Genomic DNA, 23080 nt, shown 5'->3' with positions numbered 1-23080 from the left:
AACAACTGTTCTACTGCTGATATTTATACACATGCTTAATTTATAAAATGTACACTAATATGTTTCTGGTAACTGTTTTTCACTTTTTAAATAAAGTTATTTAAGCAGTAAAAACAGCATGAACAGTTCAGTAAAAATAATTTTAATTTAATTTAAATGAATTAAAATTGATTTTTTAAAAGAAAACTGCTTGAAACTTTGGGGCACTCCAATTAAGCAGAAAAATCCTAGAATGCTGAAAAATTCACATTGGAAGTTACTGTTCTGACCTGAAAGCTTGGAAATTATAAATAAAATCAGTAACCTCTGTAGTGACCTTAAAGTTTTTCTATAAATATTCTTAATTTTCTTAGCACTTGAAAAATAAAACCCTGAACACATCATTTCTTAACAGGTTCCAGTGAAATATAATGTTAAACGTTGTAATAATCAAAGGAGAGTTTGAACTATTATCTTTTGATTTGTCTGCATTACATAAACCCAATAAAATAATTGCTTCGGAGAATTTTTTATGAGGATTACTCCTGGAACAACTTATACTGAGAGTTTATTAAACCACCTTGGAGATATAGGATAATAGTTTTTTGTTCTATTAGATCACATAATTCTAATAATGCTAAGCCATAAATTGATTTATGTAATTGATAGTTTCAGATCATATGATATAGATTTGTGTGTTGCACTTTAACACTGCATATTATAGTTTATAGCTAAAAGTTTTAAAAATGCTAATAATAATTAAATATTTTAGATGTGACTACTGCCTCATTGCCTAATGATGTACTTTTTATGTTTCTAAGCTATGTGAGGCAGAAGCTTCAAAGCTACAGTCTATACAACTTCCATTTTTCAAAGAGGAATTCTGCACGTAAGTCATTCTTACATGGAAGCCTAACATGTAGGTATGTAGCATTACACTGCTGAGAATCTTGCTTTCATAGAAGGCAGTCCAAAAATGATAATGAAAACTCTCCAGTTAAAGCAAACCATTTTACTGAATTTAAACTTAGTGGGTTAGAAACTTGAAATGTTTTTTTTTTTTTTTTTTCTGCTCCTTGCCTTCAACTATCCTCTTTTTCTACCTTTCTCCTTAAGGACATCTTTGAGTCCACAGTAGGACAGGAGTGATAATGTCCTCTAAATAAACCCAAAGAAGTGTCTAGTCTTCATTTGTCCTCAGCTCTCCCTAGAATACAGAGTATTTAAGTCTCCCTGTCCTCAGTTCTGGTTCCTAGTTACCAATTCCCAGTTACAGGTAAGACCTATTCACCACCCTGTAATATTGGTTTTCAAAAAGCAATCATATTAACCTCATACATGAAATTCTTAATGCAATTAATTATTGTTTTTTTACTGAAAAATCTGTCCTTTAGATCTAATTAAATATTTTTCTGAAATACATCTGTTTAAAGTTCAAAGAAAGTTGCTCTTAAATATATGAATCGATTTTTTTGCACAGTTTAAAATTATTTAGAAATATATTAGATAGGATGTGTTACAGAACTATCTAATTTGAGGGTTTGAGTTGTATTATGTATTGACAAATCAGAGTTTTAGATAATTTTACACAAAAATATTGCCCTCACAAAATACATTTAACAAAACGGGACAGTATTGTATGAGTGAGATTTTTGTGTTTCTAAAATTCTCTGCTCTTAAGAGTTTTACATTGAAAGATAAATTGTTTAAATGAGATGCATACAAGAATGTGAGAGTAAATGCAGCTTCAAGTTAAGCTAAGGTTTCAAAATAAAAACAATAAAACAACAAAATGAACAAAAGCAAACAAACCTACAAAAGCAAACAAACTTACAGTCACTATCCACTCCTCATCTTGTTTGTTCCTATCATGTCACTTTTTTTTCAATATTCATATCAGCTTTGGCTACACCCTAGCTCACATCGCAGAAAGCTTGGCTGAGATTTTACATTTTAACCATTCAATAAACATTCCCAGGTATGAGACCAATCTTAGTGCCAGTTCCAAATTCATTGTAATGAATTATGAATGGCCTACCTTGGGTCAGGTGCCCACCTAGAACTTGCCAGATGTGGATCAAAAGTGGGGTCAGACTGCCCAGTGACCATGGAAGTGTGAGTGTGAAGCATCTTCCAAAGAGGAGGTACTGAAGATGTTCATGCAGTGCTCATACAGGTTTGATAAATTCAAAGGATGAATGAATGAATGAATCACACTAAAGCATAAAATCTATTTTAAAAGTTCTCATCAATAAGGTCTGATATATCCAGGAATGGAAAGTATTTTTCCCCTGGTGATAAGCAAGATAATAATTAAAGCATCATCAAAGATTGACATCATTCTTGGATACTTGTTTTCCTTCCTTTTCCCTCTGCTGTATTTGTCTTGACTTTAAAGTACAGAATTGGCTTTTCATCATTGTTTCTTCTGTTGTGAGAGAATATGTAGTTTTCACATGACAGGATGTTCAGTGTATGTTTTTAGAACTGCTATATTTATTAGCATCCTCCAGTGATGCACACCGAACAGAGTTGTTTGTTTAAAAAACATAGGAACAGTGCAGATATTAAATAATGGAATTCCTAGTTTCTACTTCCCTTAACTGCCTTTACCTAATTTAGTGAAGTTTTCTCGCACAGACACAATAAGATATATGAAAATTTTAATTAATAGTTCTATACATATTCTATAATTTTTCAGAGGTTTTTCTTGAAGCTGCAGTGCACTAAGCCAGGATGCAGGCCAAGTGTAGGGTAAATGCCTTCAAAAGAAACATAAGTAAAACCAAACCAAGAAGTATGCCAAGAAGTAAATGAATAAGTAGAGTGCATAAGCAGGAGAGTGATGCTGGATAAATATCTGAGCTACATCATGAGCTTGTGGCTTGTGATCATTTATTTGATATGCCAAGGTGGGTGGATGTACCACCTGGTTCCGTTTAGAAGTTTTAGGCACAGGCTAATCTCCTCCTCCCCCACCTTTAGGACCCACTCAGCAGATTTATACACACTCTGGGACATTCCTGAGGTTACAGGTAGGTTGCCATCATAGTTTTATTTTACTGTACGCTTCCTACAAAATCAAAATTGGAAATTGCAATAGCGTTCATGGGAAGGAAATACTTCTTTGACTATCTCCCATATTCCACTTCTTAGTATGCCTGTGCTGATTGCTGGTAGTGATCATGAGCATGGAAGCCTGATTAGCATATCCTTACTAGGGTATCTAATTATAAGATTAATAAATAATTAATTAATTCCTTGGGTATCTTTATTAGCATAATAAGGAATCCTTGTTAGGACTGCAACCAAATATTTATATAGCAAATATATCTGATGATGATTTTTAAAGGAAAATTCCTAATTTTTTTAAGCTGCAGATTTACATATTTGCTCAATGATTCTTGTCATCCTTTGAGATGAGCATTATGGATATGCTATATCATTTTCAACTTTAAATTAGATGGGTTTACTTGATAAAACAGGAAGAATCATTCACTGCTGTGAATGATTAACCATGGCAAAACTAGTTTTCAGACCAGTTACAAATTTCATTATGGCTTAAATAATTTTTAATGTATTGTACTCATAAAATCGAACTTTGCTGCATAAATCTGGTAGTTATATTAACTCCATTTAGAATAAGAAAAAACAGTTACTTTTAATTTTAAACTTTTTTCCTTACTAACAAAAGGTTCAATTTTTAAAAATCTAAACCCCTTATAGATGTAGGAAGTAAGTCCTTTTATTATCCAACTGTTTGTTGACAGATAGCACTAGTGACAGAGTAGAAAACATTGTGTGGTACAAAAGGGTCCAATTTTAAAAATCAGGAGGTTTAAGCTTAGTCATGCCTTCAGTATTTTTGTCCACTAAAAAATTTATAGAACCTCTCTAGACATTCCTCTGCTCTTCAACAAAATTTAGAGGATTACATTTACTTCTATATAGTATGTAAGAATTCTAAGACTCTACATATGAAAATCTATTTAGTGTTAATTTTTTTCCTTCAAGTAATGGAATTTGATTAACCTAAAGAATTTGCACTATATCTTTCTATCTAGAGAGCTGTGGTATATGAATAAAAGAAACATTATTACTACTATTCAAAATTAGAAATCTTACTTTTTATTCATTCTGTATATTAACCTATATTTACTGAACACCAACCACATGCAGGCATACTTGTTAAATACAAAGGCAGTGAAAAATTCCTGTCCTTGAAGAGTTTACACAAAAGTTTCATACTGCCGACCAATGAGTTCTACAGCTTACAGATATATTTGATTTGGTGTGCAGTGTTGACTGCACAGTGTTTTTTTGATATTTTTATTTATTTTACTTGCTAATTAAAAAGTGATGTCACATAAATATATGAATTTATGGTTTATTTTGAGAAAAAAATCAACTTATGCTTTCTTGTCTTGTATGATGAAAACTGACTAAAAGTAAATGACATCTACTTTTAGACAGGACCATCAATCCCTAGTTGATTATATATGCATTTACCTACCCACCCCCAGCCTCATTTAGTTTTAACCGCTGATCTACAAACATAAAATTAATTGGGAAAATATCTCACTGAGAGAAGCCATACTGAGCCAGCTAAGTATGCTGTAAGAGTTTCATGTTAATGCTAAGATAGCCAATATATAGACCTAAGAAATGATTTTGTCAAGAGATAGGCATAAAGGATGGGATAAAGAGAAAGACATAATACAGTTAATAAACTTGTGAGAATCAAGGATATAAGACAATTTGATCATTTCGTTTATAAGACATTTCACAGCATATGAATTAATTTTTGTGTTAGGCTATTTATCTATGAATTCAGCCCAGGGAAATTCTATGCAGGCACATTTCAAATATTAACAATACTGGCCATTTCCTCATCTTTGAATTCTACCAAAGTGTTTAAATATAAATAAGTCTTTAGGACAAACTTAAAGAACCAATAGGAAAGAAGGAAGAACTGTAAAGAGAATAGTAATATTAATCTGAATCAAAGGAGGAGAAGGCAAAGAGAAGGGGATGGTGTATGTAGAAAGAAAAAGAAAATAAAAATCATGACAGAGAAACAAAAAGTGCTATTTCACATGCCCCACTAGCACTTGGTGACTATTTGGTTTACTGCCAGCTAAAAAATGCAGGAAAATAAAATAAAATAATAATTTTAGTTTACAAGGTAGTACAATTCTAAATTAGTATGTAAATACTTATTATGTTTGGCTGCATCTTTTTGTTTAGCTTACAGTTTTTAAACTCCTTACTATTAAAAAAAAATCAAAAAGTTTGGAAACAACCTAACTGTTCATCAACAAGGACTTGATTAAAATAATGTCCTTATTATGGAAAACTTTGTAATAATAAAATCAGCCAGAGCTGATTTATCTTTCAATTAGTCACAATACACATAGTGCCTAAGGCTCACCAGTACTTTTAGGGACCCATGAAAATGTGCTAATTTAAATTTCTTTTAAAATCAGAAAAAATAAATATAATAATAATAAATAATAATGAATCCAACCTTGATTATATTCATCTTTATACCAACACAGTCATAAAATAGAACATTATTATTATTACTATTACCATTACTGTTACTATTACTATTATTTATGGAGAAAGGGGTCAAAGAAGGCAAAAGAACCTAGGGCTCACAAAAATCACAATTCAGCCCTGAATAAAACAGTATGATAAATCTCATGATGTACTGATATGGAAAGATCTCCAAGGTATTTTAAAAAATAACACCAACGGAAAAGCAAAGTACCAAACTGTATGTAAAGAATACTACCATTTCATTTGTGTTAAAAAGGACACTTTTATATAACCTGTATACATATGTTTATCACTGGAAAATGCATGAGAAACTGAAAATATTTAGGCTCTGAGAGAGAAACTGTTTATCTGGTAAATAGGGATGGAAGACAGTTTTTCAGTAAATATCCTTTTGTACATTTTGAATTTTGAACCATATAAATTTAGTATCTGTTCAAATAAAAATATTTTAAAATTTTTAAATATTTCTCAAAAATTTAAAAATATTTTTAAAGTATTTAAATAAAAATATTTAAAAACTAGTCGGTTTTCATCATACAGAAGCAACTGATCATTAGGAAGCACTTCTCTCTCTTACATGGCATCAAGTATATCCTTCCAAATTAATGAGCCATTTTAAGATATAATGCTTACTATCCCAATATCATATGCTCTTTCTGGAATTAAAAACACAAGTATATTGTCTCCAACAAATTCTAAATCTGGCTTCAGCTCTATCAAAGAATGGCAAGATCTGTTCACAAAGGCTTGCATATTTAATTGCCTTGGTGAATTTGGTTATTTTCTGAGGTGCCTGCCCTGTTTCTCAGCTTTAAGACATAAACTGCACCTCCTCCCCTGCCCTACTAATATCAACCACCACCCTATATTGCACTGAAGAGGCCCTAGAGCAGACAGTTGCAGACATATCTGTTACAGATTATAAATTTCATGACCCTATGATCCCAATGTCTCTTCATGCCTCAGTAAATTCCCACTGCCCCATAAATGCAGTTTTTAACTCACTTGGTGACACTCGTGCTAAGGAAGATTATACTGTGCACATATAAAGCCAGTCATAACTGCCTTGTCTCACAAAATAATCTCTATTTTCCCCTCAAGCCTGACACTGACTTCTCCTTTTAGGTTCATTGCCAATAGACTATCCCTCACCTTAGGAACACTAAACTGCTGCACAGGCTGAAATGTTAATTAATATAACCCTCCTCAATGAGGCCTTACCTTCTCCCAAGTGATGATGGCAATGAATGGGAGGCAAAGGTGTTATCACCCTACTCCATACTGGCTCCACTCTCAGACATCACCCTCTTGTATTCTTGCCTGTACTTAGACCACAGTCTTGGGTTTACTTCCCACAGTTATTATTCACTGGATTGGGTGCTCAGTTACAGCTCATGAGACCATTCACCATTTAGTATTGCCTCAGCTCTATCCACTTCTGCTTTTCAAACAACTGACACAACAAATTTATTTTTTAAATCTTTAAGACAGAGAGACTCTGTCTACCTAAAACCCTAAAATGAGGTCACTGGCATATATTCCCTTAAGAAATAATTCACTGGCAGAGATGCAGAAAATATTTAAATAAAATAATACTTTAGTGATATTTTTCATAACAGTGCTCCAGCTAAAGGGAAACTGTCCAACGTAGTGATTACGTATAATAAATCATTAAAATTCATGTTTACAAAGATATTTGAGACAAAATATTATTTATGACATAAATATAAAAATAGAATAAAAATTATATATACTTATTGGACTAAATATACAAGCAAAAAATTATATATGTATATATACATACATACAGGCACATATATAATATTGGAATAAAGGAAATTCTCAGGGTGGTAGAATTATTGCTTCTTTAAACTGTAAGTTTCTAAACTTCAATAGTATCAACGTATCACTTTTTTTATTAGAAAAAATGCCATCTTCATGATCTACTGTAAGAAATACTTGACAAAGATATATTGTTATTTGTAGCTATATATTTATATTATCTTTCCATAGATATAACTCTATTCATTATTTTTGGCTGGTTGCTGTAAGTCTAACGATATTTCTCATTATTATTTTAACAATGCCTATTTAGCATCAATATTGTGTTACTTCAATTTTCACTTCTAATCATAGGAGCTTCCTACTTCATAAACCCCACTTCACACCTGACATTTCCCACCTCACATTTCACAAATGTTATAGCCTTACAACAGCATGATTCTACTTATAAACATTCCACTTCTAACCTTAGGAGTTTCCTACTTCATAATCCCACTTCACATCTGAAATTTCAAACTTCACATGTCACATGTCATACTTCACAAATGGGAAAGTATATTTCCATTTAGTTCACCTCCCTCGTCCTTTACCTTTATGCTCTATTGCCATGTTTTTACAGGTACACGCATCATAAACGTGGCCTTATGCAAAGCATTAAATTCTTTTTAAGAAAATTAGAAGAGAATTAAAAAATTGATCTTTGCATTTACACAGTGATTTTCCATTTCCACTTGCCATTCTCTCCATCCTGTAAATCGAAATTTCCATCTTGTATCACTTCCATCCAGCCTGAAAAACATCCTGTAGTGCCGTCTGTTTGAAATGAGTTTCCTCAGCTTTCACTTGCCTGAAAATATCTTTATTTTGCCATATTTTTTGGAAGACAATTTTACTGGATATATAATTCAAGATGGATAACTTTTTAATTTCTTTTTAGCACCTTAAAGATGCTACCGCTCCTGGTCTTCATTGTTTCCGATGAGAACTCTGCCTTCATATATATTATTGTTCTTCTGTAATGAATGCATCTTTTTTCTATGGCTCCTTTCAAGACGTTCTAATTTGGACTCTGATATCTGTGACTCTCTGTGTGACTCTGATATGCCTATATGCAGTTTTCTTGGTATTTATCTTGCTAACTGCTCTCTGACCTTCTTGGAACTGTAAGTGAAAGTTTTTCAATCATTTTTCAAAAATATTTATTGTCTCATTATAATGTTTTTTCTTTTGGAGCTCCAATGCATATATATTAAACTGTGTAATATTGGTCCATAAGTTCAAGGGGGTTTGTTCATTTTTTCTTGAATCTTTTTAGATCTCTGTTCTTGAGACTGTATAATTTCTGTTTATCTGTTTTCCAAGTCCCTGTAAATTGGTGAGATCCAATCTCAAAACTCTGCCTCCTCTAAGAATCTCGTTAGGGCTTGGTTTTAAGCTTTGTTAAAGTGGGTATAAACAGGGCCTTTCTCTGGGTGTGGCTTTTATCATAAAGCAGTGATTCAGCTTGATTCCCACTTTGTTAGGAGGTGTTAAAGGGTCTATTCAGGAAGTCTGGGCCCTAAGTTCGAAGTCCCCAGCACTGCTTAATGTCTAATCTCTCTGTTCTGCTCTTACCTCTGTAACAGCCAGTCTCCTATTAACTTTGTGTGGCTGTGTTTGGTGGTACTGCCCAGCTCTCAGTCAAGGGTGTGTGGGCAACCACCACATGAACTTCATGACCTCCACAGACTCCTTCTCTTAATGCCCTGGTCCACAGATCCCAACCACTTCAAAAGCCCAGAACTCTGACCTCTGCCTCTTCAGATAAGAGAGACTTGCACATTCTGATTGAACTCCAGGTTGATGCACTATAGCTGGGAAATCTTCCCCAGGCAGAGATCCAGGGAAACTGTGGGGCTCACCTTGTTTCTTTCCTCTCAGGAACCATAGCCCATTTACATGGTCATTTTCTTTTAGATATTTAACCCTAATATTTATTCATATTCCTACTTGGTTATGTGGTACCTACCGCAACAACACTGTTCCTTCTTATTCTTGAACTGTTGCTCTTTAGTTGTCCTCTGACATTCCAATTCTGCCTTCACGTTTGAGCTCTTTAGTACATTCTCTTGACTTCCTGGTTTTGTGATCAGTTTGTATTCTCTTTTCATATTGAACTCTTTTTCTTTTTGGACTTCAGGGTATAGACAGTCCCACCTGATGTGGAAATAAACTGCCACTTAAAGTATAAGAGACTCAATCTATCAGATGTCGCTATGAATGACCATTCCAGTTGAGCCAACCTCCTACCTTCCCTCTTCCTTAATGGGAGGGGAAGAGGGAAGGTAGGGAATTCTGACACCAGAGAACACTCATTTGAGCCTTGTTCTCTATTAGATAGAACTGAAAATGAAATGCCTATCAATATAAATTGTCTTCTTTTTTGTTGCTAACATAAACAAATTTTGTCAGGGACTAGAATATGCCCATTTTAACATTAAAGTTCCAAGATTCCCAGAAGCTAGAAGTGGCCATGTGACATACCTTCTCTCTCCAGTGAGGTGTGTGTCAGGGCATCAGGTGGGACTTTGGGTAACCAGTTGTTTTCACTGTTTTAAAAAAAAAAAAAGACATACATGGCTCCTCATTTCTCCTTATGCCCATTCCCTATCCCCTTTTCACTTACCCACAAGGTCAACTTAAATTAGTCAATCCCACCTTTACCAAAAACACAGGAGAAAAAATAAATGTTTATTTGCTGTATGCCACAGATATCTTTATAGTTACTGGCTATGCAGCATTAATCTAGCAATAGCTGATTGAGACAATAAGCTAGACTCAAATCATGGAAACCTAGAACTAGGAGAAGATAAAATGCAGCACGCAATAGCCCACCTCTGTTGCTAGACTGCCTGGGTTCACTGCCCAGCTCTATTGTTTTTACTCATGTTGATTTTTACCATTTTGATTATCCTTGATCTCAGTTTCCTTAATTATAAAACAGAATAATGGTTTAGTTTTAGTTTGTTCTTTTCTGGTAAGGACTAAACAAAGATAGTCATTTAACATTTGATAAAATGATATCTGGTACACAATAGATGCTTAATTAATATTCAAAATTATTATTCAATACTAGAGCAGGGAGGGAGGGTTAGATTTTACTTATCAGGCCAGTGGTATTTTACAGATTTCCACGGAAGACTGTTGTTCTGTCAGCTGGAGTGTTCCCTGATAAATTAGAATAATGGTGGTCTTTTCCTAGTATGCAGATTAATTTAAGTAAATTGATATAAATTAGTTGTTCTAATAATTTTTCTCCCCTATATGTTTTTAAATCTCTAGTGATTGGCACAACTTGTTTGTGAGACAAATTAAAACATGTAAATGAACAAATATCATTATTATTAATAGAAAAAATTCAGAAACACCAATTATACTTAGTTTGACAATCTGTCTTTTAAATAGACATGTGTGCCCCCAAATTGTCACTTTATATTATACAAGCAAAATACAATATTTTCTCCCAGGAAACTTGCTCTTAGTTCCTGTGATTGAATTGAAAATACTGTTTCATGACACTTTACAAATAATACAGTATTATGCAAAAAACACAATAATCTGCAGGTTTAAGATCTCTAGCAATATAAAAATAATCCCTTGTCAGAGGCAGGGAACAGAAAAGAGTTGATTAGTGACAGAGACATTAGGAAAATGGAGAAAATTTGACAACATTTGGACATAGGTGGTGAGAGAGAGAAGAGATTCTTAAACTTTAGTGCAAATAAAAATTACCCTGAGAGCTTAATAAAAATGCATACAGAGTCCATGTCCCCAATCCCAAAAATTCTGGCTTAGAATTTCTGGAATAGTGACCTAGAACCTGCATTTTTAACAAATCCCATTTCTGATTCTGATTCAGGTAGCTAAGAATCACATTTGGAGAAACACTAGAACATGATACACTCTAACTATTTGGAATCACTAGTTTAACTCTGCTATTTCAGAATTATTTAGCACTTTGCAGTTACTGGCAAGCAATGATGCCAGTGGAAAGCCAAGGATAAAGGATGACTCCAAGATTTTATGCCTGAACACCTGAGTGAAGAATAATGCCATTAATCAAGACAAGGAACACAATGGTAAAAATGAGATACTGTAAAGAAAGAAAGATGATGATGAACTTCTTTTGTTTTTTGATTGTTGAATATTGGACTTTTTTGAGGAGTGGAAGGGAGTGGCATTACATACTAACTCTCTTCCACATATGACTCTGAATAAGGTTGTGAATAAGGGAGAGAAGAAACCCAAGGAGCCACTTCATTACTGATAAATGCCCAGGTTGGAAGCTAAAATTAGGGTGTGTCACCGATGGTCTTCCTCACACTGGAACCCAGCATTAAGAGGCCTAGTCCCTGCAATTCTATGTGGCAGGAGCAACTGCATTGCTCTGCTACCCCCAAGCAGCTAGAAGACACTATCCTCTCCACCTTACCTACAATAGTCCTTTACACAATTTTTACTGTGGACTCTGTACTTGTCATTTATAACACACACTTCAGAATCAGAATGAATGCAAGTGTTTATTCTGTTATCTCCATTTGAACCTAAGTGCTAAGAGAGCAAGGATCATATCTTACTTGCCTTACTTACCCAAAGAAAAAGTAAAATTTTCTCGTAGCTTCGTGGCAGGAGGTAGTTTTACAAATTGAAAGAAGATGCCTGCCTAAGTTAGGCTCCTACCCTTCCAAAGAGACTGGGGAATAGGGATATCTTCTTTGTTGACATTTTTCAAAAGGATGGCTCCTTGTTCCTTAAGAAAGACAGCCCTGGGTTGTAACACCGGCAAAATTTTTTTTAAAGATTTATATTTCAAAAATGCAGAGAATCAATGTACAGTTACAAGTTTTCTAACGTAAATGCCCTAAGGAAAGAGAGGTCAAGGACCTAGAGGCAGGAAGAAACCTGTCTAAAATTTGTACCTGAGCTGAGGGAAACGTCAAGGCGGTCTTAATAAATGATTAGCTGTGTTTCTGCAGTTCTGCACCAACGAACTCAAATTACGAGCTTCCAATCTCTTATGTTTTCTTCATGCCAAGAGCTGCTACACACTTTAAACACCTTTTTTTTTTGCTTACTTTCTTACTTGTGAGCCAACCAAGGATCTCTTCCCCGCGCCTCTGGCAGGGCGCGTGCGCAGATGGTCTTGCGCGCCTGACGTCACGGAACGCGCCAGCCCCGGCATGTTAGCAACCGAAAGCGTCCCTGGTAGCAGTGGCTGCTGAGATGTACGAACTTCCGGTTATCCCGGCAGCTGCAGCCGCTGACGCTTCTGCCACCTGCTGTGGCCGGGTCTTAGCCCGGGATTTGGTCACCCTTCCGTTCTTCACTGCGCCCATGGTCCCACCTGGAGCCAGGGCGGCGGGCCCGGCAGCTCCCACGTGGTGAGAGGGCGGTCCGGGGAAAATGAAGGCGACGCACTGTAGCTGCTGCCTCAGTCACCTGCTCGCCTCCGCCCTCCTGCTGTTGCTACTGCTGCCTGAGTTGAGAGGGCCCTTGGAGGTACTGCTGCAGGCGGCCGAGGCCGTGCCGGATCCCATGCCTCCGGATCGTGGGCCGCGAACCCTGCCACCTCTGCCGTCCGGCCCCACAGCTGCACAGTCCCCGGGCCGCGCTCCGGCCGAAGCCGGGGGACCACGGAGCGCCGAGGGCGTCAATAGCAGCACTCCCAGTGCGGGGCTTGCAGCCGAAGACCCAGGCGGGAAAGCGGGGGAAGAAGGCCCGGTGGGTGGCGTCCTCGCTGTGAGCCCCAACCCCGGCGACAAGCCCATGACCCAACGAGCCCTGACCGTGTTGATGGTGGTGAGTGGCGCGGTGCTGGTGTACTTCGTCGTCAGAACGGTCAGGTGAGGCGAAGCCTCGATGAGCCTCCCTCGCAGGCCTGAAATGGGCTATCTTTTGACCTGGCGTTGTCCTCTTCCCACCCCCAGTATCATGGGTGCCTGCCTGAGTGAAAGACTGTGAGGATGAATGTCTTAAAAGCCTGTGGTACCTTTGGGAGTATTTAAACCACCAAGTACTTGCTCCCTTTCATTTGTAAGTTATAAATTAGTACCAAACCTCTAAATCAATCTTTATTTGAGTAAATTAATACTAATGCAGAATGACCTTATTATATGGGTACTTTATTTTATAAAATGTAAAAGAAGAAAAGTTCTTTTAGCAGTAGTTTCTTTTTTTTTTTACATCTTTATTGGAGTATAATTGCTTTACAATGGTGTTAGTTTCTGCTTATAACAAAGTGAATCAGTTATACATATACATATGTTCCCATATCTCTTCCCTCTTGCGTCTCCCTCCCTCCCACCCTCCCTAGCCCACCCCTCTAGGTGGTCGCAAAGCACCAAGCTGATCTCACTGTGCTATGCGGCTGCTTCCCACTAGCTATTTTACATTTGGTAGTGTATATATGTCCATGAAACTCTCTCACTTTGTCACAGCTTACCTTTCCCCTTCCCCATATCCTCAAATCCATTCTCTAGTAGGTCTCTGTCTATTCCTGTCTTACCCCTAGGTTCTTCATGACATTTTTTTTTTTAGATTCCATATATATGTGTTAGCATATGGTATTTGTCTCTTTCTGACTTACTTAACTCTGTATGACAGACTCTAGGTCCATCCACCTCACTACAAATAACTCAATTTCGTTTCTTTTTATGGCTGAGTAATATTCCATTGTATATATGTGCCACATCTTCTTTATCCATTCATCTGTCAATGGACACTTAGGTTGTTTCCATCTCCTGGCTATTGTAAATAGAGCTGCAATGAACATTTTGGTACATGACTCTTTTAGAATTATGGTTTTCTCAGGGTATATGCCCAGTAGTGGGATTGCTGGGTCATACGGTAGTTCTATTTGTAGTTTTTTAAGGAACCTCCATACTGTTCTCCACAGTGGCTGTACCAATTCACATTCCCACCAGCAGTGCAAGAGTGTTCCATTTTCTCCACACCCTCTCCAGCATTTATTGTTTCTAGATTTTTTGATGATGGCCATTCTGACTGGTGTGAGATGATATCTCATTGTAGTTTTGATTTGCATTTCTCTAATGATTAAGGATGTTGAGCATTCTTTCATGTGTTTGTTGGCACTCTGTATATCTTCTTTGGAGAAATATCTATTTAGGTCTTCTGCCCATTTTTGGATTGGGTTGTTTGTTTTTCTGTTGTTGAGCTGCATGAACTGCTTGTAAATTTTGGAGATTAATCCTTTGTCAGTTGCTTCATTAGCAAGTGTTGTCTCCCATTCTGAGGGTTGTCTTTTCATCTTGTTTATGGTTTCCTTTGCTGTGCAAAAGCATTGAAGTTTCATTACGTCCCATATTTTTATTTTTGTTTTTATTTCCATTTCTCTAGGAGGTGGGTCAAAAAGGATCTTGCTGTGGTTTATGTCATAGAGTGTTCTGCCTATGATTTCCTCTAAGAGTTTGATAGTTTCTGGCCTTACATTTAGGTCTTTAATCCATTTTGAGCTTATTTTTGTGTATGGTGTTAGGGAGTGATCTAATCTCATACTTTTACATGTACCTGTCCAGTTTTCCCAGACCACTTATTGAAGAGGCTGTCTTTTCTCCACTGTACATTCCTGCCTCCTTTATCAAAGATAAGGTGACCATATGTGCGTGGGTTTATCTCTGGGCTTTCTATCCTGTTCCATTGATCTGTATTTCTACTTTTGTGCCAGTACCATACTGTCTTGATTACTGTAGCTTTGTAGTACAGTCTGAAGTCAGGGAGCCTGATTCCTCCAGTTCCTTTTTTCGTTCTCAAGATTGCTTTGGCTATTCGGGCTCTTTTGTGTTTCCATACAAATTGTGAAATTTTTTGTTCTAGTTCTGTGAAAAATGCCAGTGGTAGTTTGATAGGGATTGCATTGAATCTGTAGATTGCTTTGGGTAGTAGAGTCATTTTCACAATGTTGATTCTTCCAATCCAAGAACATGGTATATCTCTCCATCTATTTGTATCATCTTTAATTTCTTTCATCAGTGTCTTATAATTTTCTGCATACAGGTCTTTTGTCTCCTTAGGTAGGTTTATTCCTAGATATTTTATTCTTTCTTTGCAATGGTGAATGGGAGTCTTTTCTTGATTTCACATTCAGATTTTTCATTATTAGTGTATAGGAATGCCAGAGATTTCTGTGCATTAATTTTGTATCCTGCTACTTTACCAAAATCATTGATTAGCTCTAGTAGTTCTCTGGTAGCATCTTTAGGATTCTCTATGTATAGTATCTTGTCATCTGCAAACAGTGACAACTTTACTTCTTCTTTTCCAATTTGGATTCCTTTTATTTCCTTTTCTTCTCTGATTGCTGTGGCTTAAACTTCCAAAATTATGTTGAATAAGAGTGGTGAGAGGGGGCAACCTTGTCTTGTTCCTGATCTTACTGGAAATGCTTTCAGTTTTTCACCACTGAGGATGATGTTGGCTGTGGGTTTGTCATATATGGCCTTTATTATGTTGAGGAAAGTTCCCTCTATGCCTACTTTCTGCAGGGTTTTTATCATAAATCGGTGTTGACTTTTGTCGAAAGCTTTCTCTGCATCTATTGAGATGACCATATGGTTTTTCTCCTTCAGTTTGTTAATATGGTATATCACATTGATTCATTTGCTTATATTGAAGAATCCTTGAATTCCTGGAATAAACCCCACTTGATCATAGTGTATGATCCTCTTAATGTGCTGCTGGATTCTGTTTGCTAGTATTTTGTTGAGGATTTTTGCATCTATATTCATCAGTGATATTAGCCTGTAGTTTTCTTTCTTTGTGACATCCTTGTCTGGTTTTGGTATCAGGGTGATGGTGGCCTCGTAGAATGAGTTTGGGATGTTCCTCCCTCTGCTATATTTTGGAAGACTTTGAGAAAGATAGGTGTTAGCTCTTCTCTAAATGTTTGATAGAATTCACCTGTGAAGCCATCTGGTCCTGGGCTTTTGTTTTTTGGAAGATTTTTAATCACAGTTTCAATTTCAGTGCTTGTGATTGGTCTGTTCATATTTTCTATTTCTTCTTGATTGAGTCTTGGCAGATTGTGCATTTCTAAGAATTTGTCCATTTCTTCCAGGTTGTCCATTTTATTGGCATAGAGTTGCTCCTAGTAATCTCTCATGATCTTTTGTATTTCTGCAGTGTCAGTTGTTACTTCTCCTTTTTCATTTCTAATTCTATTGATTTGAGTCTTCTTCCTTTTTTTCTTGATGAGTCTGGCTAATGGTTTATCTATTTTGTTTATCTTCTCAAAGAACCAGCTTTTAGATTTTTTGATCTTTGCTATCGTTTCCTTCATTTCTTTTTCATTTATTTCTGATCTGATCTTTATGATTTCTTTCCTTCTGCTAACTTTGGGGATTTTTTGTTCTTCTTTCTCTAATTGCTTGAGGTGCAATGTTTGGTTGTTTATTCGAGATGTTTCCTTTTTCATAAGGTAGGATTGTATTGCTACTTCCCTCTTAGAACTGTTTTTGCTGCATCCCATAGGTTTTGGGTCGTCGTGTCTCCATTGTCATTTGTTTCTAGGTTTTTTTTTATTTCCTCTTTGATTTCTTCAGTGATCACTTCGTTATTAAGTAGTGTATTGTTTAGCCTCCATGTGTTTGTATTTTTTACAGATCTTTTCCTGTAATTGATATCTAGTCTCATAGTGCTGTGGAAGGAAAACATACTTGATACAATTTCAATTTTCTTAAATTTACCAAGGCTTGATTTGTGACCCAAGAGATGATCTATCCTGGAGAATGTTCCATGAGCACTTGAGAAAAATGTGTATTCTGTTGTTTTTGGATGGAATGTCCTATAAATATCAATTAAGTCCATCTTGTTTAATGTATCATTTAAAGCTTGTGTTTCCTTATTTATTTTCATTTTGGATGATCTGTCCATTGGTGAAAGTGGGGTGTTAAAGTCCCCTACAATGAATGTGTTACTGTCGATTGCCCCTTTTATGGCTGTTAGTATTTGCCTTATGTATTGAGGTGCTCCTATGTTAGGTGCATAAATATTTACAATTATTATATCTTCTTCTTGGATTGATCCCTTGATCATTATGTATTGTCCTTCTTTGTCTCTTCTAATAGTCTTTATTTTAAAGTCTATTTTGTCTGATATGAGAATTGCTACTCCAGTTTTCTTTTGGTTTCCATTCGCATGGAATATCTTTTTCCATCCCCTCACTTTAAGTCTGTATGTGTCTCTAGGTCTGAAGTGGGTCTCTTGTAGACAGCATATATATGGGTCTTGTTTTTGTATCCATTCAGCCAGTCTATGTACTTTTGTTGGAGCATTTAATCCATTTACATTGAAGGTAATTATTGATATGTATGTTCCTATTCCCATTTTCTTAATTGTTTTGGGTTTGTTATTGTAGGTCTTTTCGTTCTCTTGTGTTTCCTGCCTAGAGAAGTTCCTTTAGCATTTCTTGTAAAGCTGGTTTGGTGGTGCTGAACTCTCTCAGCTTTTGCTTGTCTGTAAAGGTTTTAATTTCTCCATCAAATCTGAATGAGATCCTTGCTGGGTAGAGTAATCTTGGTTGTAGGTTTTTCCCATTCATCACTTTAAATATGTCCTGCCAGTCCCTTCTGGCTTGCAGAGTTTCTGCTGAAACATCAGCTGTTAACCTTTTGGGGGTTCCCTTGTGTGTTATTTGTTGTTTTTCCCTTGCTGCTTTTAATATGTTTTCTTTGTATTTAATTTTTGACAGTTTGATTAATATGTGTCTTGGCGTGTTTCTCCTTGGATTTATCCCGTACGGGACTTTCTGTGCTTCCTGGACTTGATTTACTATTTCCTTTCCCATGTTAGGGAAGTTTTCAACTATAATCTCTTCAAATATTTTCTCAGTCCCTTTCTTTTCCTCTTCTTTCTCTGGAACCCCTATAATTCGAATGTTTGTGCGTTTAATGTTGTCCCAGACTTCTCTGAGACTGTCCTCAGTTCTTTTCATTGTTTTTTCTTATTCTGCTCTGCAGTAGTTATTTCCACTATTTTATCTTGCAGGTCACTTATCCGTTCTTCTGCCTCAGTTATTCTGCTATTGATCCCTTCTAGAGTATTTTTAATTTCATTTATTTTGTTGTTCATCATTGCTTGTTTCCTCTTTAGTTTTTCTAGGTCCTTGTTAAATGTTTCTTGCATTTTCTCTATTCTATTTCCAAGATTTTGGATCATCTTTACTATCATTATTCTGAATTCTTTTTCAGGTAGACTGCCTATTTCCTCTTCATTTTTTAGGTCTGGTGCATTTTTATCTTGCTCCTTCTTCTGCTGTGTGTTTTTCTTTCTTCTCATTTTGCTTATGTTACTGTGTTTGGGTTCTCCTTTTTGCGGGCTGCAGGTTCGTCGTTCCCATTGTTTTTGGTGTCTGTCCCCAGTGGGTAAAGTTGGTTCAGTGGGTTGTGTAGGCTTCCTGGTGGAGGGGACTAGTGCCTGTGTTCTGGTGGATGAGGCTGGATCCTGTCTTTATGGTGAGCAGGTCCACATCTGGTGGTGTGTTTTGGGGTGTCTGTGGACTTATTATGATTTTAGGCAGCCTCTCTGTTAATGGGTGGGGTTGTGTTCCTGTCTTGCTAGTTGTTTGGCATAGGGTGTCCAGCACTGTAGTTTGCTGGTCATTGAATGAAGCTGGGTGTTGGTGTTGAGATGGAGATCTCTGGGAGATTTTCGCCTTTTGATATTACGTGGAGCTGGGAGGCTGCAGCACCAAGAGCCTTTCATCCACATGGCTCAGAATAAAAGGGAGAAAAAGTAGAAAGAAACAAAGAAAGAAAGAAAGGAAGGGAGGAAAGATGGAGATAAAATAAAATAAAATAAAGTAAGATAAAATAAAATAAATATTTTATTTAAAATAAATATTTTAGTAAAATAATTATTAAGAAAAATTTTTTTTCAAAAAGTAAATAAAAATACGGACGGAAAGAACCCTAGGACAAGTGGTGAAAGCAAAGCTATAGAGACGAAATCTCACACAGAAGCATACACATACACACTCACAAAAAGAGGAAAAAGGGAAAAAATAATAAATCTTGCTCTCAAAGTCCACCTCCTCAATTTGGGATGATTCGTTGTCTATTCAGGTATTCCACAGATGCAGGGTATGTCAGGTTGATTGTGGAGCTTTAATCCACTGCTCCTGAGGCTGCTGGGAGAGATTTCCCTTTCTCTTCTTTGTTCGCACAGCTCCCGGGGCTCAGCTTTGGATTTGGCCCCGCCTCTGCATATAGGTCACTGGAGGGCGTCTGTTCTTCGCTCAGACAGGACGGGGTTAAGGGAGCCGCTGATTCGGGGGCTCTGGCTCACTCAGGCCGGGGGGGAGGGAGGGGCACGATGCGGGGCAAGCCTGCGCTGGCAGAGGCCGACGTGATGTTGCATCAGCCTGAGGCGCGCCATGCGTTCTCCCGGGGAAGTTGTCCCTGGATCCCGGGACCCTGGCAGTGGCGGGCTGCACAGCCTGCCAGGAGGGGGGTGTGGATAGTGACCTGTGGTTGCACACAGTCTTCTTGGTGGCAGCAGCAGCAGCCTTAGCGTCTCGTGCCCGTCTCTGGGGTCCGCACTGTTAGCCGCGGCTCGCGCCAGTCTTTGGAGCTCCTTTAAGCAAGGCTCTTAATCCCCTCTCCTCGCGCACCAGGAAACAAAGAGGGAAGAAAAAGTCTCTTGCCTCTTCGGCAGGTCCAGACTTTTCCCCGAACTACCTCTCGGCTAGGCTAGCCGTGGTGCACTAACCCCCTGCAGGCTGTGTTAACGCCGCCAACCCCAGTCGTCTCCCTGAGCTCCGACCTCTCCCTGAAGCCCGAGCCTCAGCTCCCAGCCCCGCCCGCCCCAGCGGGTGAGCAGACAAGCCTCTGGGGCTAGTGAGTGCCAGTCGGCACTGATCCTCTTTGCGGGAATCTCTCCGCTTTGCCCTCCGCACCCCTGTTGCTGTGCTCTCCTCCGCGGCTCCGAAGCTTCCCCCCTCTGCCACCCGCAGTCCCCGCCCGCAAAGGGGCTTCCCAGTGTGCGGAAACCTTTCCTCCTTCACAGCTCCCTCCCACTGGTGCAGGTCCCGTCCCTATCCTTTTGTCTCTGTTTATTCTTTTTTCTTTTGCCCTATCCAGGTACGTGGGGAGTTTCTTGCCTTTTGGGAGGTCTGAAGTCTTCTGCCAGCGTTCAGTAGGTGTTCTGTAGGAGTTGTTCCACGTGTAGATGTATTTCTGATATACCTGTGGGGAGGAAGGTGATCTCCACATCTTACTCTTCCGCCATCTTCCCCCTCCACCACCTTAGTAATTCAGTTGTACCATATGAAATTTCTTACATTCCACCTTTTTTAATCGGGAATACTGACAATTTTGTATGATTCACTCTTTGTCATAGCCCCTATTAGAAACATCTAGCATTCTTTTGCATGGCACTAAATATTTCAATGCGAAGTGTTACCGGTTGCATGATTAGATGGAAAACTGATACCTATGCGGGGGGGATGTCATAAATATGATCCTGTTTTAATATTGGTACATATGTTTAATATCCTAACTATCCTATCCTGATTTTAAATTTACGAAAATTTGAATTAGTAAATGGATAAATTTGATATCTTACACACAAAAAACCTTTGCAAAGTGAATTCATCTATAAATATAAGTCATTCAAAAGTTGAAACTTACAAATGAATAGTTTTTTTAGCCTATTCTTACTACAGAATGTTAGATTATAGAATTACTTAAATTTCAGATTTGGTACAGATATGGACATGTAAATGACATCTTTCACTTTATATATGATGAAACTGACCTAGAAGACTAAAGTGGTTTAATTTGTGTCCCATGGAGTCTATTGACCATCTATGATTGTAAAATCCATTGTTTGCTTTGTTTGACTTTTTTTCCCATTAACGTGATGTCTGTGTCCTAAGACTATGATCAACCTTTAGATGAAGTAGACCAGGTCTTTATGTTGTACCAGGTTATGAGTAAAAGTAGAAGGCTGTCACTTATTTTTCTACTCCTCTTAATGCCTTATCAAATAGAAAAGGAATTATATAATTCAATTAGTGACACTTGTTACTGTTGTAAGTAACTTCCACTTGATACATTCCACTGTTACTGAAGTAAAGTTATTTTATGGCATCAACCATGATATTAAAATATTTCAACTATGTAGTAAGACTGATTTGGAAATCTATAATAAAACCTCTTTAACTAGGTTAGTTGTGTACCACCTCTCTGAAGAGCTGACATGCAGAGCCAAGACCTCACTGTTGAAAGGAGCCAGCCAAGAGAAGAGCTGAGGAAGCACTGTGTAGTTTCCTCCTGTATAAATACAGTAGAGGGTAGGTTTATAGGAAGGCACTGGTTTGTTTTCTAAACCATTTCACATTTTTTCCTGTAACTGCCTACCCTCTACTATTTCATATATTTCTTTAAGTGGATTTATTTAAACTGAAAGTTTCCTTTTAAACATATCTATTTATTATTTTGTGAACAGAAAACCAACATCCCTTGGCTTAAATAACTGATTGAAGAAGTACAATGTAAGCCAGTGGTAGACATGTGGTCCAGGGAACCCTGGAGGGTGGGAGGGTTCTCTGAGACCTCTTCAGGGGATCTGCAAGATCAAAACTATTTTCAAAATAATACATTCTAAGTTTATAGGGCACAAGAAGTTCATTGATACAGTTTCAAATTGCACATTGCAACTAGCTTTTAAGAAACTACTTCTTGTTGAGTTTTGGTGTACTATCAAAATAGCATAAACACCAGTATCTGAAAACACTATTAAAATGCACCTCCCTTTTCCAAGCTCATATCTACATGAACCTGGATTTTCTTTATATCCTTCAACCAAACAACACATTGCAAATGATTGAAGGCAGAAGCAGATATGAAAATCTAGCTGTTTTCTATTTTCTCTCTTTTCATTTTCTATCTAGTTCTATCCATTTAAGCCAGACATTAAAGGGATTTGAAAAAATCTAAATCTATGCCAATTTTCATTTTTCTGTTTTCTTTTTGATAATGTATTTTTCACAAAAAAACTATGTTAATATGTAGTGGATTTATTCTAATTTTAAAAAGCAAATGATATTTTAAAGTTTTCTTAGGTTTAATTAACATATTAATAATCCACATAATTGATATATATATAATCCACATATTTATAAGCTCTTTGGGGTCCTGAATAATTTTTAAGAACGGAAAGGAATTTTAAGATCAAAACATTTGAGAACCACTGGTGGAAACAATATTATTTGAGTTATATACTGTTGGTTCACAAAACCCAGCAAATCCAGGCCCACTTTCTATTAAAGAGGAAGTTAGAAAATGAGGTGTTACAGACATATTACCACTAAACTGAGACTTTCTTCTTGATATAAAGAAATATTAGAAGAAAATTGAAGCAGTAATTACTTTCCCCACTATATAATTGTTAGTTAATGGTATCTGTATATTTTCTATAAATATCCAGAGTATCCTAAGTGTTATGTTTCATATACATATAAATAATGGGTCTGATGATAACTTTTTGGGGATGATCTTTTTTCATTTTGCTTCCCCCTTATGTATAATCTTATATATAATTTTTTATCGCCATTGATTTTCTATCTTCATTTCTGTAAAGCTCAGAAGGGTACAGTCTTTTCAGTCTGATTCTGTTGGATGACTCACTAATATTGTGTGTTAACAGCCAAATTCTGAACCTATGGCTAAGAAAAACTGGACTCTTTAACCAGCATCTAGTA

At 36.9% G+C, this 23080-nt stretch overlaps 1 protein-coding gene and 1 long non-coding RNA gene across 4 annotated transcripts in view; one reads left to right on the top strand and one right to left on the bottom strand.

Moving 5' to 3' along the window:
- LOC132422156 (uncharacterized) overlaps positions 1–12490 on the bottom strand; it is a 166060-nt gene extending 153570 nt beyond the window's left edge. Inside the window, exons 1-2 of one of the 2 annotated variants that reach the window (XR_009518817.1) lie at positions 12438–12490; positions 9847–9911 (exon numbers count right to left, since the gene is read on the bottom strand). This is a non-coding gene — a long non-coding RNA (uncharacterized lncRNA). Of the gene's footprint in view, positions 1–9846; positions 9912–12281; positions 12399–12437 lie in introns of those variants that run through there. The other variant, XR_009518816.1, reaches the window with a different exon arrangement.
- A 122-nt stretch (positions 12491–12612) lies between these two features.
- The window catches only part of FAM174A (family with sequence similarity 174 member A), a 35464-nt gene continuing 24996 nt past the window's right edge, over positions 12613–23080 (top strand). For both annotated transcript variants that reach the window (XM_060006988.1, XM_060006989.1), the window contains exon 1: positions 12613–13205. In XM_060006988.1, the coding sequence (XP_059862971.1) occupies positions 12766–13205 (440 nt within the window). In that variant the 5' untranslated portion in view covers positions 12613–12765. The remainder of the gene's footprint in view (positions 13206–23080) is intronic.

This window comes from Delphinus delphis, chromosome 3 (genome assembly GCF_949987515.2).
Source record: "Delphinus delphis chromosome 3, mDelDel1.2, whole genome shotgun sequence".
NCBI classification, from domain to species: domain Eukaryota; kingdom Metazoa; phylum Chordata; class Mammalia; order Artiodactyla; family Delphinidae; genus Delphinus; species Delphinus delphis.
Note: the sequence above shows the minus strand (reverse complement) of the source record. Positions and strands in the feature narration are given on the sequence as shown.